This window comes from Canis lupus, chromosome 5 (assembly GCF_048164855.1).
Source record: "Canis lupus baileyi chromosome 5, mCanLup2.hap1, whole genome shotgun sequence".
NCBI lineage: Eukaryota > Metazoa > Chordata > Mammalia > Carnivora > Canidae > Canis > Canis lupus.
The window spans coordinates 69,381,046-69,398,027 of record NC_132842.1 but is presented as its reverse complement, the minus strand read 5'-3'; the positions used below and the strand labels follow the sequence as shown (position 1 = coordinate 69,398,027).

General features: G+C 41.4%; 1 protein-coding gene across 11 annotated transcripts in view; it reads right to left on the bottom strand.

The window, feature by feature from the left end:
* Positions 1-3,178: 3,178 nt before the first annotated feature.
* Positions 3,179-16,982, bottom strand: part of ZBTB8OS (zinc finger and BTB domain containing 8 opposite strand) — a 23,841-nt gene continuing 10,037 nt past the window's right edge. For 5 of the 11 annotated variants that reach the window (XM_072827234.1, XM_072827233.1, XM_072827231.1 and 2 more), the window contains 6 exons: positions 12,419-12,443; positions 12,024-12,145; positions 11,513-11,595; positions 10,506-10,558; positions 8,825-8,861; positions 3,179-4,041 (listed from right to left, as the gene is read on the bottom strand). In XM_072827234.1, the coding sequence (XP_072683335.1) occupies positions 3,850-4,041; positions 8,825-8,861; positions 10,506-10,558; positions 11,513-11,595; positions 12,024-12,145; positions 12,419-12,443 (512 nt within the window). In that variant the 3' untranslated portion in view covers positions 3,179-3,849. Of the gene's footprint in view, positions 5,339-8,824; positions 8,862-10,505; positions 10,559-11,512; positions 11,596-12,023; positions 12,146-12,418; positions 12,444-16,982 lie in introns of all 11 variants that reach the window. The other 6 variants (XM_072827238.1, XM_072827242.1, XM_072827235.1 and 3 more) reach the window with 4 other exon arrangements.

Sequence of the window (16,982 nt, the reverse complement as noted above, 5' to 3'; positions counted from 1 at the left end):
CTGCTGAGCCACCCAGGTGTCCCATAAGCATCCAACTCTTGATTTCGTCTCAGGTAATGACCTGAGAATCATGAACATCAATCAAGCCTTAGGTCAGGATCTGCACTGAGTGCAGTCTGCTTGTCCCTCTGCCTGCCTCTCTGCTCCTCCTCCCTTTGAATATATAGGTCTTTAAAAAAAGTAAAAAAGAGGGATCCCTGGGTGGCGCAGTGGTTTGGCGCCTGCCTTTGGCCCAGGGCATGATCCTGGAGACCCGGGATCGAATCCCACATCGGGCTCCCGGTGCATGGAGCCTGCTTCTCCCTCTGCCTGTGTCTCTGCCTCTCTCTCTCTGTGACTATCATAAATAAATAAAAATTAAAAAAATTAAAAAAAAAAAGTAAAAAAGAATGTTTTTGCTAAAGAGCATTAGCTTTTGAACTTTTAGGGTAAGTGCCAGAGAAAATGGCACAATCTTTGTCAGTCATCTTTTCTTGGGTTGTATCTTCCAAATATCACCCAAACATTGTCTCCTTATATATAAAAGGAGTAATAGCTGCTATACTAACCTTACAGAATTATTACCTGAATCAAAAGAACATAAATGTGACTTGTTATGTATTAAAGGATACTGTATAAAGACAATGAACAAAATCCCAAATCTGTCCTTAAGAGCCAAGTAGCTTAAGATGTTACTAATTTCCTTATTTGTAAAATGCAGGATAAGTGTACCACATACAGAAATACTGGAAGGACAAATGGGCAACATACTGAAAGCACATGGGAAAGTATTTTGTACAGATGAATCCTGGATATGTGTTTATGACAAAATATGTTGTCCTTCTTTCTAAGAGTACTTTCTTGTACTTCCAGAATTTGACATTATTCATTTTATAGGTAAGAAAATAAAAACGATTCATAGTACATTAGATGGGAAACAACACTGATAAAGTACTATAGTCACTAAATTCTGTGGTGTTTGCTCTGGAAAAAGTTTTGGAGGAGATCCTTCGAAAAGTTCTGGGCTCTGGGACTGGGGGCATTGTCCCTTTAGACCTTCTCTCTGGACCTCAGTCACACCATCTCTAAAATGGGCATAACATCTCCCAACCATTTAATGAACTGTTTTCTGGTTTCTTAGGTGAAGAAATAAATCATCTGGGAACCCTCCAGCCTTCTGAAGCTCAGGCTTCAGAAGCAGGGAGGGGTCAGAACTATAGTTCACTTGGTGCACATGCCCCACTTTGAAGAGGGTATTAAATTGTTCTTTTCCCACCCTTTTTGAGCATTCTCTATCAAAGTCCAAGTGGTAATAGCAAGGTGGAAACAAAATTAGCAAGAGTGAGCCATAGGGACACATAACCACCTCTCCCGCTTGGAGGAAGAAGCATCAGAGAGAAAAGGTCACGATGCCACAATGACTTTCCTGGAAAGCCACTGCCATGAGACACACCACTGTACTCATGACAAAGGCCATCTGATTGATGTGAATGAGAAAATGCTGATGGTATGATTTGGACATTTCAGGCTCAACGAAAAGCTATTTCAGTAACAGAAACTTCTCAGCTCAGTTGTTTAAAATACAGTATTACAGGATAATAGAAACTTAGAACCAGAAATGAATTAAAGAATTACTGGTGGGCACCTGGGTGGCTCAACTAGTTATGCGTCTGCCTTGGGCTCAGGTCATGATCCCAGGGTCCTGGGATCAAGTCCCACATCAGGCTCCCTGCCCTACAAAGAGCCTGCTTCTCCCTCTGCCCCTCCCCTTGCTTGTGCTGTCAAATAAATATTTTTTAAAAAAGGAATCCCTCGCATTTCTAATACATAGACAAGGAAGTAGGTCCAACGTCAGAGAGCAGATGGAGGGCTAGAAATTGAGGCTTGTGACTTCCGATCTGCCCTTGTAGATCTACTCAAGGAGCTGCCCCTAGCTTCTGCCTGAATTTGATGTAGCTCCAACATGCTTAGCCCAGGGGCTGTTAGGTAGTGACTGACCATCTATTATTATATGCCATCTGGGAACGATCCTATTCAGAGGGACAAGGCTGGCAAACGCTGAACAATTATAAAATAAAGCCTTCAAATCTTTAGAGGTAACTAGGGAGGCATAGTTTAAAGATCACTGAGGGCTGGAATGGTTAGGAAGGTTTCAAGAAAATGTGACTTAAGCCATGCTTTATTTTTTTTTAAAGATTTTATTTATTTATTCATGAGAGACACAGAGAGGCGCAGAGACACAGGCAGAGGGAGAAGCAGGTTCCATGCAAGAAGCCTGATGTGGGACTCAATCCTGGGCCTCCAGGATCACACCCCAGGCTGCAGGCGGCGCTAAACCGCTGCACCACCAGGGCTGCCCTTAAGCTGTGCTTTAAAGCAGAGCTTTCTGACCAGCAACCTGTGGATGAGATTCAGCCCACCCAGAATTTGTACTCTGTGATGACCCATGGTGGATTTTTTCCCCAACAAATTTGGGAGCTTTCATATGAATATCTCAATTTTGGAGTGTCACAAAAACTGCCAACAGTAGGCCTATATTCACATTAGCAATAAGGACGCAAGCTGAGAGGTAGCTGCCCCCTTAGCCACGGCATAAATCCTCAGCCAAACACCCACACATGCGTTAATTCATTACTCCCTGACTCCGTGGGCAGTGAATGTGCTGTTCATGTTTTTGGAAAAGGAAAAGATAGCCCAGACAGAAGAATAAGAGACAAAGTGAGGATGAGTGGGTATGTTACAGGGTGGGGGAATTGCTTTGCAAAGGGGAAAAATGTGTTCCCGAGGCCAAGCCACATAACTGAAACTAGCCGAAGAGTCTGGTGAGAGCCTGGTGCAACCATCTCAGTAAATAAGCAAAAATAAACAAAGCACCTGCTGCTGGTTAAGTCAAGAATGCTTTCACAGAGGGATGCCTGGGTGGCTCAGCAGTTGAGCATCTCTGCCTCTGGCTCAGGTCTCTGCCTCTGGCTCAGGGCGTGATCCTGGAGTTCCAGGATTGAGTCCCACATCAGGCTTCCTGCATGGAGCCTGCTTCTCCCTCTGCCTATGTCTCTGCCTCTCTGTGTCTCTCATGAATAAATAAATAAAATCTTAAAAAAAAAAATGCCTTCACAGAGGGCAACACTCATTTTCCTTCTATTCAGTTATCTTCATTTTGGCAATATTTAAAAATACAAACTGCATTTTAAAATTCACATAAAATTTTTAAAAATTACAAATTTATTATAAATGAAAAGGAATATAATTTGTATTGCATAATTACATTTGACTTGCTTTTAGAACCCCATTATACAGCCCTGGTGGTAAGAGGTGTGGCTATTTTTTTTCGTAGTCAAGTTTGTGTCCTACTTGGCTTAATACATCCCAAGAGTTCTTCCTATCTGGTTTCAGCTCTTCTACTGGACTCACAATATCCCACTGCTCAGCTTCACAATCAATGCCCCAAATGGTCCATGATGTTCAAAGGGGTTCATGAAGATAGCCCTATGTCAGCCTGGGAATTCATCCTAAAAAAAGGTATGTATTCATTTTAAGAGTTACTATTTAAACCATGGCTCTTGGTCTAGTCTCCATTACCTCTACTTTCTGTTAAATACCCAGAGAAAAGTATCACAGGGCTCAGAACACTTAGTAAAGCTCACAGACCATCCCTTCCTTTTAGATCAAGTTTAGCTGGCTATAATGATATCTGGCACCACCCAGTGGCAATCTTTTCTATGTATGTGTGAATAAATAGCAACTTTGCAAACTCTTGTAGTAGCAACAAAGAATGCAGCAACAGCCAACAGAGAAAAGAATAATGTTGCAAATCAAACAAAAGAAGTTTCATTTTTTTAAAGTTACCTATTTTGAAAAATTCAGATCACTTTAACATGGTTTTCCAACAACAAAGAACTTAGGGATCCCTGGGTGGCTCAGCGGTTTGGCGCCTGCCTTTGGCCCAGGGCACGATCCTGGAGTCCCAGGATCTAGTCCTGCATCGGGCTCCCAGTGTGGAGCCTGCTTCTGCTTCTCCCTCTGCCTGTGTCTCTGCTTCTCTCTATCATGAATGAATAAAATCTTAAAAAAAAAAAAAAAAAAGAACTTAGGTAATTTTTAAAAAACAAAGAAATGTAGAACAATTATTTCCTTAACTATATAAATATACTGGCTTTGATATAAAGTTACATGTTGGAAGGTCCCATCTGCAAGGGTATTTAAGGTTGCTTATGGGAAAACAGTATAGTGTCCATATATTAGCGCTTTAAAAATGAGAAAAACTCAGAACTCTTTCTAGAGAAGTCTTCCAATTGTTCAACTACAATTATTTCTTCTCAGAAAATCAAGTGGTGGGGTGCCTGGGTGGCTCAGATGGTTGAGTGTCTGCCATCAGCTCAGGTCATGATCCTGGGGCCCTGGGACTGAGCCCTAGTGTCAGGTTCCCTGCTCAGCTGGGAACCTGCTTCTCCCTCAGCCTCTGCAGCTCCCCATGCTTGTGCGCTCTTTCTCTCAAATAAATAAATAAAATCTTAAAAAGAAGAAAAAAAAAATCAAGTGGAATACAGGATGGCTCTATCCGACAGCGATCTAAAACACAACCTCTCTTAGTGCATATATTGAAAATATATGTGTTGGGGCACCTGGGTGACTTACTTGGCTAAGCATCTGATTCCATCTCAGCTTAGGGTTGTGAATTCAGGCCCCACATTTAAAAAAAAAGAAAGAAAGAAAGAAAAGAAAGAAAAGAAAGAAAAGAAAAGAAAAGAAAAAAGAAAAGAAAAGAAAAGAAAAGAAAAGAAAAGAAAAGAAAAGAAAAGTAAAGTAAGGAAGGAAAGAAAGAAAGAAAGAAAATGTGTTAACCAATTTGGGAAAAAAGCCAAGTCTTGGTAGTAGGATTTCTCAAATTATTATTTTTCTCAAACTAGATTCCCTAAGAGTGTAGCAGATTCAGAGTCTCTTGGGCTGCTACTTAGATTACTGGTCCCTTTTGGGACCAGGCATTCCACTGGAAGGGTCTGAGCACCTGCTGCTACAGACTAAGAGATGAGAAGCCATAATTGCCACCTGAAGAATTCTTTAAAGTCTGAGTATTTGGGTAGCATGGACCAAGGCCACAACTTGATGTTCCATTTCTGACAGTCACACTTTAAAAGTTTTGTTCTGCAAATCTCCATACATCAACAGACACTGTAAAGTTTCTACCATGGGATCTTCTAAAAAGGAAGAGAAAAAACAGTTCTTCATCAGAAAGGGGTCTCAGAGGGGATTTTTGGTTTTGTTTTTTGGTATCTTAAATGTCAATGATCACAAAAACTTCTGGCTTCTCTTCATCATAGACCTGCATTGCTGAGTAGGTTATTGCCTTGACTTCAGTTCCCTAAAGATAGGGTGAGAGAAAAAACAAGAAAAGGTGAACATCAAAATCAGAATCATTAACTCTAGCAACAATTGGCAGGCCAAATTTTGCTATTATTCTGAAAAACTAAAAACCCACATGAAACAAGTAGTTACTTGTACAGCGTGCCACACTCATCTGATAATGATGCAACCCGTGCACTGGTGCGTGGTAGGAGCTGGAGCTCTGAGTCTGGCTTTGTTTCCACCTGGCTACAGAGGCTGGCTGACCCCTCCAGCATCCTTTTCCATTTACCAAATGGGGTGAGCAGAGGAGGCCAAGGTTTTCCTACTGTCTGGGTTAGGCCTCCTTCTTGAGACCTCCCACTTACAGTGTGACCTGGGCCCTAGGAGCACAGACTCCTCTCTCCTCCTCAGCTGCCTACTCACTTCACCTCATGGGGCTCTCTCTCCACATGTCTGATACATCACAATCCCCTTCCTAAGCCCAGGTTTAGAAAGAACCACAGGACTAGATGTTCTCTCGGTTCCTTCCTTCTAGAAGAGAATCTATAATAATTCCATGCAGCGTAAAATGTATCAGGCAATAGGTGACTAGCACTTGCTAGCTCTGTGGCACAAAAGAAATCTGAAGACTTCACAAACAGATTTGAAAGGCACTCACCTCTGCTTTTTTGCTCTCTGCCATAATTACCTGGTGAAACCACAACCTAAATCAAATTCAACTTTCTGCCTATGGCGGCACACAATGCTAAGGGGTAGCACCTTACATTACATCCACAGTCTCAAAGGGGTACTCTGCACTGACCAATCATCCTACACTTGCCGCTAAATTCACTTTCTCGCTCTCTGAAACAATTACTTTCCTTTTTTTTTTTTTTAAATTTTATTTATTCATGAGAGACACAGAGAGAGAGGCAGAGACATAGAGAGAGAAACAGGCTCCATGCAGGGAGCTCAACATGGGACTCGATCCCGGGACTCCAGGATCCCACCCCCTGAGCCAAAAGCAGGCACTCCACAGTGAGCCACCAGGGTATCCCTGAAACAATTACTTTCCATCTTCACCTCTAGCATCCCTCTCTCATTCTCACCTTCTGGCTGTGCCTCCTAGAGAAAACAGAAGCAATGGGCAAAAACTGGCTCACCTTCCCCCATCAAATCTACCATCTCCTGCATCTGTACTCACACTAGCCTCACCTCTTGTTATTTTTTTTTCTCACCTCTTGTTATAATGAATGGTCCGTCCCCGCTCCAATCAGAAGGCTGACCCCTGAACCTGAACACACTACCCCACACCCCCCTGGCCAACTTAAGGTCTCTGCTCTGAAATTATTCTCTCCCTCTCCAGCATGATCAATTTGCCCCAAGTTCCTAGATCACTTCCACAGAGCATACACTGGTACTACAAAACCTCCTAGGTAAAACAAGACAAAACAAAAAACTTCTCCTTTCCCAACCACGTTCCCCTCTGGCTATTACTGGTTTTGTTGTTGTTGTTGTTTTAAGATTTATTTACTTATCTGAGAGACAAGAGTGAGTGAGAAGAGAGAGAGGTACAAGCTGGGGGAGAGGCAGAGGGAGGAGAAGCAGGCTCCCTGCTGAGCAGGGAACTGGATCCACAGCTCAATCATGGGATCATGACCTGAGCCAAAGGCAGAAGCTTAACCAACTAAGCCACCCAGGTGCCCCTGGCTATTAGTGTTCTATCCATACATTCCCCGTTTCTGCAAACTCTTTGAAAGAACTGTCTCAATATAGTACCTCCACTTCCCTATCTCTCATTCATTTGCTCTTTGACCCATACATCCTTCTACTGATTAGGTAAATCCATAGTCAATTGTCAATTCTCATCTCACTCAGCCTTTGAGCAGTCTCAAGAGCATGAGATATCTGGGTTTAGGGCACCCCTGTTCTTTTGCACCCCCTCATGAGGCTTTCCTTCTCTATTCCTTTTTGGCTCCATCCCTTCCAAAGTTGGTGCCCCAAAGCTCAGTCCTCTCTATATTCTCTCTTATCTACACCTCCCCCCTCCTTGATAATCATACCTAGTCCCTATGGCTATAAATATCGTCCTATTCCAGGTTGGCTTCCAGACTGAAATTTACAGATCTACCTATCTCCTGAATAAGTCATCCTACAGACAAGTGCCTCATATGTGACATCTCCATGTAGATGTCTAATATACACTTCAAACATAATAGGTTCAAAAGCAAACTTCACTATGTCTTTTCTATTAAAATTCACATGGCCCCTTCTGCTGGTTTCTCTTCTATTTATGCTTCTCTTCCAAGGTTCCCTCATCAGGCTTCATTTCATTATGTTGTGCTTAGAGAAATCATACTGCAGCTACTAGAAGCATCCAGGACCCCCCAGTCACCCTCAACTAATTTAGGTCTCCTTGGCCTAAACACAGGGGTCAGCAAACTACAAATCATGGCCAAATCCAGCCTGACACCTAGTTTTGTACAGCCTTGCACACTAAGAATGGTTTTTACATTTCTAAATGGGGGGGAGGGGCACTAAAGACTCTCATGACATTTGAAAATGGCATGAAACTCAAATTTCAATGTCCATGAAGTTTTACTGGAATACAGCCACATTCATTCATTTATGTATTGTCTGTGGTGGCTGTAGAGCTACATACAATAGAGGAGCTGAATATTGCACATGTCACTCTTGTCCCACAAAGCTTCAGACATTATCCAGCCCTTTACAGAAAAAAAAAAATGTGCCTGCCCCTCTTCCGCAGATTCAACTGGTATAGAATAAAGCCACACAGGGTAGCAAACACAGAATCTGGAAATGGCACAGAAAGCAGAAGGTACTTTAGAGAACATCCAATCCAACACCTTTATTTTTTAAAAATATTTTAATTATTTATTCATGAGAGACACACAGAGAGAGGCAGAGACACAGGCAGAGAGAGAAGCAGGCTCCGTGCAGGGAGCCCGTGGGACTTGATCCTGGGACTCCAGGATCACACCTGTGCGCTCAACCACTGAGCCACCCAGGTTTCCCTAGTCCAACACCTTTAATACACGAGGAGATACGGAAGCTCACAAAGGCAATGGGACTTTTAAGTCCCACAAAATATCTGTAACAGGGCAGCCCGGGTGACTCAGCGGTTTAGGGCCGCTTTCAGTCCAGGGCGTGATCCAGGAGACCCGGGATCAAGTCCCATGTCGGGCTCCTGCATGGAGCCTGCTTCTCCCTCTCCCTGTGTCTTTGCCTCTCTCTCTTTCTCTCTCTGTCTCTCATGAATAAATAAATAAAATCTTTAAAAAAAAAATCTGTAACAAACTTGACCCTAGAACTCAAGTACTGATACCTAATCCATCAAATCAGATGTGTGAAATCAGTCTTTAAACATAATATGGTCAGAGAAGTCTGAGGAGACTTACGGCTTTACATCAATTTATTAGAACTCACTGAAGTTTACTATCATGTACTGACTTTTTGATAAGAAAGTATAAAATATTTTTAATGGCTGGATTTAAAAACATACCTGAGGGTGCTTGGACAATGAAAATTCTTCTCCCCACCTTGAGAAGGAAAATTAGAAAATGATTAAGACTTCTAAGATTTAATATTTATTTGCCCTTTACATATTTTATTTATTTATTTATTTTAAGATTTTATTTATTCATGGGAGACACACGCACACACACAGAGGCACAGACACAGGCAGAAGCAGGCTCCATGCAGGGAGCCTGACGTGGGACTCAATCCTGGGTCTCCAGGATCACACCATGAGCTGAAGGTGGCGCTAAACCGCTGAGCCACCCAGGCTGCCCAGCTGAGCCACCTAGCCTGCCCTCCTTTCCATATTTTAAAATGAGCTTTGTAAACGTGGTTAAGATATGAAAAAGCCCAAAGAGATGGGAGGGGTATAAGGAAGCTATAAATTTCAGTTTGATTGTCAGTGAATACAGCTGTTCAGGGATTTATATGCTATAGCTATTTCAACAAGGTTGATGGTTGCCATTAAAAAAAAAAAAAAAAGCCCTAGTATAGTGTGCATGTGGTAGATTCTCAATAAATGTTGCTTAATGACTATTGTTTCATTATAGAGTAACACGTCCAAAATTTTCACTGTACTCAAGGCATTGGAGAAAGCAGGTCTGAGTACTGCAGATGCAAAATACTACATACTATAATATGATCTTAAATTGGTTTGCATTTTATAACTTTTCAGGAAATGTCCATGGCCTGTATATAGAAGGCCCTAGAAAAGTACTCTCCTAGAACCTGGGATAAGTATCTTCTCTTCTTTCAACATGAATGTGACTAGAGATCATGTAGGAGAAGCAGTAGTGGTAGCAGAACGAACAGCACTTTTTTTAATTTAGAAACTTGAGAGAAGAGGGAGAAAGCAGGGGGATGGGGGGGTACAGAGGGAGAGGGAGACAGAATCCCACACAGACTCTGTACCAAGCGCGGAACCCAAAACAGGGCTGGATCCCATGACCCTGAGCTCATGACCTGAGCTGAAAACAAGTCAGGACACTCAAGCCACTATGTCACTGAGGTGCCCCAAAAGAACAAAGCTTTAAAAAAAAAAAAAAAAAGAACAAAGCTTTAAAATTCTGTTCAACCATTTATTAGCTAAGTAAATGGTTGGAGAAGCCAGATTCCTTACCCATTAAAAAATAAAGAAAAAAGGAGAGGGAAAGAATAAAAGACCTTGCTTTACAAAAAGAAAGAACTTCAACATAAAGTGGGAAAAAATAGGCTTTATGTAGAAATAACTAAAAGATAGCTTTAAGTGACTGAAAAGAATTGGGAAACACCAAGCCCTATCAAAGAGATCTAACCGAGTGTTTGCAAACTCTGGAAGGAAAAGTGTAATTTGTTAAGAGAAAGAGCCAGTTTGAACAGAGTCCAGGTGTGAGGAGAAGGATGCATCATCAATGCTTCCTGTCACCAAGCCAGGCTTCATGCAAAAAATTTTTACGCTAAAAATCAATAAGATGGGAATCAGGTCCAAGAACCAATTATCAACTTCATTCTAACAAATTTCTAATCCTCCAAAGCTGAGGACCAAAGCCCTTGCTCTTAGAGCTTAACCTGAAGATGCCACTGGACCTCTGACTTAACATTTCTGTCTTCCTACTAGGTTCAGTGAAGAATTTTAACAACTTTCCTGACTTCTATGACTTGCTACTTAAAAGATTTTCAAAACATACCCAATTGACCGTAATTTGAAATTTCTTTGATCAATTTGAAGTACCTTCACTTCCTAAAAAGGAAAAAAAAATTTAATTTTAAAAAGTGTTCATAACAGACCATCTATTAAAACATATCTAATAATTGTCAAAACTCTATGTTGTACACCTGAACTAATATATTGTAAGTCAAATATAATTTACAAAAAAATATATCTAGGTTATCCCCTTTTCTAGAAAATCACAGCATACAACTTCTCTGAAGCAAAGAAAACTAAAATGTTAAGTAGAATAACAAACTAAATATATTCCAAGGAAATAAGGTTTTTTTCTTACATATTCAAGGGAAATATTCTTGAAAAACATACAATCTAAAAACACAAGTCAAGAAATTTCTCTGTAAAATAGAATAGGATGATAAACTATTTTAATCATTCACAGCCCATTTCAATATAACATTGTAGGCTCCTGAACTCTGTAGGACAAGTGACCAGTTAGAAGAGTGTATGTAGTGGAGCTGGGAAGGGAGAGAATGTAGAGGTTGTAGAAGCCAGGAGGGCCCCTGTGTGTTAGGTTAACAATGATGTTGGAGAGCGGTTCCCTTCTCAAGGCTGGCAACAAGCAATCTCCATTTTGCTTTTCCTTTTTCATGTTAAGGAAAACTGAGAGGAATTTTTAAATTTAGGCCAACATGGCAGAGCTACTAAACTTCACATGGGACAAAGGAACATATGGGTGGTCATAAATATAGCTCAAACTTGGGAGACATAAAAAGTTTGGGTGAAGATAGCAGGTGCATTCTTATAAAACAATCCTGATTAGTGACAAATATATGGTAATATTACAAAATGCATATACACAGGCAAAGTCAGGTTAACCAAGAAGTCCCTGTTTTCTGCAAATCAGTATCACCTTATGTATCTGTATGGCTTGGTTTTGCCTCATGTGTTCTACTCTCAATCACTTGTCCTTTTAAAATCTGAACTAAGAACCCATTTGCTCAGTAAAAAAGAAAAATCCTTGCTTACCCGGGGTATGAAGAATTCATCAGCACTGAACTTATAAAGCCATTCATCCAAAAAGTGAAACAGAAGAGACTGTAAGTCATCTCCTACATAGGATCAAGAAGAATTATGATAGTATGATGTTTAGTAATTCTTTTTTTTAATTATTTTTAAAGATTTTATTTATTCATGAAAGGCACAGAGAGAGAGAGAGAGGCAGAGACACAGGCAGAGGGAGAAGCAGGCTCCATATAGGGAGCCCGATGTGGGACTTGATCCCTGGACCCCAGGATCACGCCCTGAGCCAAAGGCAGATGCTCAACCACTGAGCCACCCAGGCGTCCCATGTTTAATAACTCTTATCTCTGAAAATTTATTTGAATTTAAAAGTGCATGGAATTTCTTAGGCTAGCTGAAAGAGGATGAACAGGCTAATAATTAATTTTGTTGTTCTTACTATGAAAATGTACTGAAATTTGGTAGAACCCTGCACATTTGCATGACAATGTCTTCCCCAGTGAATAAATTGGTTTACCTTGGGTTTCTACTTCTACTGTTTGCAGAGGCTCCACAGTCCCAGTATCTGTCATGTAACCAAACATGGCCATTGCACATTGCTCAAATGCTTCCTCCAGAGTATCTCCCCATGCATGTAACCTAAAGAAATACATTCATGCCCTGTATAATAAAATCTACAGCAAGACAGAAAACTTGACAGCAAAGTCAAAATAAGATCAGCATGATAATACAAATCCAAAGGCCTCAATCAATTTAATGGCACAGAAACCGAGTTCTTTCGAACCATCATTTTCATGTTGTAAAGGAACCAAAACAGGAAGAGAGAATTAAAACTAGGGACATCAAGATTAAAACATCAGACTTCCTACTTAAGAACATGATTTCAAAGGCATAAATTGCAGGTGTACTCACTGGACATCTGCTGTATGATCCAAATCTGAGGGGGAGAGGGAAAAATATATAGGTCATTAAATGTGACTTGCAAATCACAAGAAAACTCTAGTTCATAATTAAGAACATTATCCTTTGGAGCACCTGGGTGTCCGCCTTCGGCTCAGGTCATAATCTCAGAGTCCTAGGATTGAGCCCTGTGTCGAGATCCTGGCTCAGCAGGGAGTCTGCTTCTCCATCCTCCACTGCCCCCCAAACCCTCCTTGCTTTTTCCTCTTTCTCTCAAATAAGTAAATTTTTTTTTTAAGATTTTATTTATTTATTCATGAGAGACACAGAGAGAGAGAGAGAGAGGCAGAGAGAGAAACAGGTTCCATACAGGAAGCCTGATGTGGGACTCGATCCAGAACTCCAGATCACACCTGGGCTGAAGGCAGGCACTTAATTGCTAAGCCACCCAGGCGTCCCTGGTCCTGTTATCTCAACAATTCACAGTATATTCTTCACTGGTATCAGGACTTCCATCAGTCCTTCCCACTTAGGCTCATAGAATATTCAAGCTAGAAGGAAGCCATGTAGCTCATTTATTGTAATTCCCTCACAAGAAAAAACCTGGGGTGCCTGGCTGGCTTGGTCTGTAGAACATGGGACACTTGATCTTGGAGTCATGAGTTCGAGCCCCATGTTGGGTGTAAAGATTATTTTTATAAAATTTTTTTAAAAAGGAAAAAAATCTGAAATCCAGAGAGATCGTGTGACTTGTTAAAGACTACTGTTGATTAGAGGCAAAGCTGGGCCTAGAATTGAGAAGTCCTGGGCACCAAGTTAGTAGACTTTGCACCATAATAGACTTTCGGTGGTATTCAAAGTTCAAATTCTTCTCTAATTCACTCGAAAATATTTCCATAGACTTAATATGTTTTAGGCACTAGGAAAGGACCAGAAGAGATGATAAGCAAGTTAAAAGAAAATGACAGGCATTAACCCTAGAAAAATGAAAGCATATGTCTGGAATGCTCACAGCAACTTTTCCCCCAAAATTAAAAACTGAGTATCCACCAATAAGAAAACAGATAAAGACACAATGCAATACTGCTCAGTGATAAAACAGTGTGACCTAATGACTCACTCATTAACATGAATCTCAAAAATATTAAATGAAAACTGCAGAACTCTCAGCACGTAACCCCTCTATCCAAAACCCCTGTGCCAAGAGTGAAACTTTAGCACAGCTGGGCTTCCAACAGCATAAGCCTTGTTCCTAGGATCACCCCAGCCCAAGCTAGACTGCCTGCTGGAGAAAGCGCTACAACCACCAGAATTTACTGTTCGCTACAGCCAAAATCTGACAATAGGCCTTTAACCTCCCTTTCTCAGAGCATTTACTAAAAAGGGCTTACCACAGTGAATATTTATCTCTTACAACTCAGCAGGGTCCTTCTCAAGGACTCCTTTGAAATGTAATCATCAGGAAGGACCCTCAGTCCCTGTGGGAGGATAGTGCCTGCTACCAAATGCTGTAGGCCTAATTGAATTTACACAGACTAACCATTTGTAATGTTTCACATCTCTGACTCTCCTGAGCCCCTGCTCTCCCCCTTCTGCATTCACCCTTGAAAGGCTCCATCACCTCTGTGCAATTTGGAATGGGCTCAGCTCTTTCTCCTACTGTAGTTACTGAATAAAATCCCATTCACCACTTTAATATCCAGCTGTATTTATTTTTGATACTCAGTGAAGAAGCCAGGCATGAAAGAATCTATACTGGGTAGTTCCGCTTGCGTGAAACTCTGAAAAACAGGCAAAATTAAGCTCTGGTGATAGAAATCCAAACTGTCTCAGAGTAAGGATGTGAAGGCTGACAGGAAAAAAGCAAAAGGGGACTTTCTAGGGTGATGGAAATGTTCTATGGTCTGATTGGAGTTTGGTTACAATCCAATGTATGACACACTCCAATGATAAATACATGTATGTATCTGTTTACCGAGGTTTTTAAAAAACATTTTATTTTTAAGTAATCTCTACACCCAACACTCAACATGGGATTCGAACTTAAAAACCTTGAGATCAAGAGTTGTATGCTCTGCCAACTAAGCCAGCCTGGCGCCCCTCTGTTTATCAAACTTATTGAACTTTACACTTAAGATCTGAGCACTTTTACTATACATGTAAATCATACCTTGATTTAAATAAAAACAAGTTAAAAGGGGGCTCCTGGGTGGTTCAGTTGGTTGAACATCCAACTCTTGGTTTCAGCGCAGGTGGTGATCTGAGGTGTGAGATTGAGTCCTGTGTCAGCTCCAGCCTCAGTGTGGAGTTGGCTTGAGAATCCTTCCCTCTCCCTCTGCCCCTCTGCACTTGCGAACTCCCTCACTTTCTAAATATAAATAAACAAATCTTTAAAAAACAATTTAAACGGACAATGACAGACTGTTACAGGCAGTAGTTCTCAGTTTTTGGTCTCAAGAACTCTTTACTCGGGGGATCCCTGGGTGGCTCGGCAGTTTAGCGCCTGCCTTTGGCCCAGGGCGCGATCCTGGAGTCCCAGGATCGAGTCCTGTGTGGGGCTCCCGGCATGGAGCCTGCTTCTCCCTCTGCCTGTGTCTCTGCCTCTCTCTCTCTATGTCTATCATGAATAAATAAATTAAAAGAATAAAAAGAACTCTTTACTCAAATATTTTTGAAGACCCCAAAAAGGTTTGGTTTATATGGGTTGTATGTGTCAGTATTAACCATTCTAGAAATTTTTTTTTAAGATTTTATTTATTTATTCATGAGAGACACACAGAGCGAGAGAGAGGCAGAGACACAGGCAGAGGGAGAAGCAGGCTCTATGTAAGCAGCCTGACATGGGACTCGATCTTGGGTCTCCAGAATCAGGCCCTGGGCTGAAGGCGGCACTAAACCGCTGAGCCACCCGGGCTGCCTCCATTCTAGAAATTTTAACCCAAAAATTTAAAAATACTTATTAATTCATTTAAAAATAACAACAAGCACATGAGAAAATCCTCCGCATCACTGGCCATCAAGGAAATACAAATCAAAACCACAATGAGATACCATACCTCACACCAGTGAGAATGGTGAAAATTAACAAGACAAGAAACAACAAATGTTGGAAAGGATGTGGAGAAAGGGGAACCCTCTTGCACTGTTGGTGGGAATGTGAACTGGTACAGCCACTCTGGAAAACTGTGTGGAGGTTCCTCAAAGAGTTAAAAATAGATCTGCCCTACGACCCAGCAATTGCACTGCTGGGGATTTGCCCCAAAGATAGATGCAGTGAAATGCCGGAACACCTGCACCCCGATGTTTATAGCAGCAATGTCTACCATAGCCAAACTAAGGCAGGAGCCTCAGTGTCCATCAAAAAAAAATGAATGGATAGGGCAGCCCAGGTGACCCAGTGGTTTAGCGCCGCCTTCAGCCCAGGGCATGATCCTGGAGACCCGGGATCGAGTCCCACGTCAGGCTCCCTGCCTGTGTCTCTGCCTCTCTCACTCTGTGTCTCTCATGAATAAATAAATAAAATATCTTTAAAAAAAAAAAAAGGAAAAATAAGATGTAGTATATGTATACAATGGAATATTACTCAGCCATTAGAAACGACAAATACCCAACATTTGCTTCGAGGTGGATGGACCTGGAGGGTATTATGCTGAGTGAAATAAGTCAATCAGAGGAGAACAAACATTATATCATCTCATTCATTTGGGAAATATAAAAATTAGTGAAAGGGAATAAAGGGAAAGGAGAGAAAATGAGTGAAAATATCAGTGAGGATGACAAAACATGAGAGACACCAAACTCTGGGAAATGAACAAGGGGTACTGGAAGGGGAGGTGGGTGAGGGGGTTGGGGTGACTGGGTGATGGGCACTGAGGGGGACACTTGGGCAGGATGAGCACTGGGTGTTATGCTATATGTTGGCAAATTGAACTCCAATAAAAACATAACAAATAAATAAATTAAATAAATAAATAAATAAAACAAACAAAACTGGGGTACCTTGCTGGCTCAGTAAGTAGAGCATGCAACTTGTTTTAAGTTCAAGCCCCATGTTGGGGGAAGATATTACTTAAAAACAAAATTTTAAAAATAATAATAAAACCAGCGGTTTAGCGCCACCTGCAGCCCAGGGCGTGATCCTGGAGACCCTGGATCGAGTCCCACGGCAGGCTTTCTGCATGGTGCCTGCTTCTCCCTCTGCCTGTGTCTCTGCCTCCCTCTCTCTCTCTCTCTCTCTCTCTCTGCGTCTCTATGAATAAATAAATAAAATCTTTAAAAAAAAAACACTTTACTTAACATAAACTGCAGGACGCCTGGGTGGCTTAGTGGTTGAGGGTCTGCCGTTGGCTCAGGGCATGATCCCAGGGTCCGGGGATCAAGTTCCGCATCGGGCTCCCTGCAGGGAGCCTGTTTCTCCCTCTGCCTATGTCTCTGCCTATCTCTCTGTATCTCTCGTGAATAAATAAAATCTTTAAAAAAATAACATATTGCATAGCTTTATAAGAAAATAACCATATTTCCCCCAAAACTTTAGTGAGAAGAGTGGCACTTTTCATGGAAGTATTTTTTTAAAGAT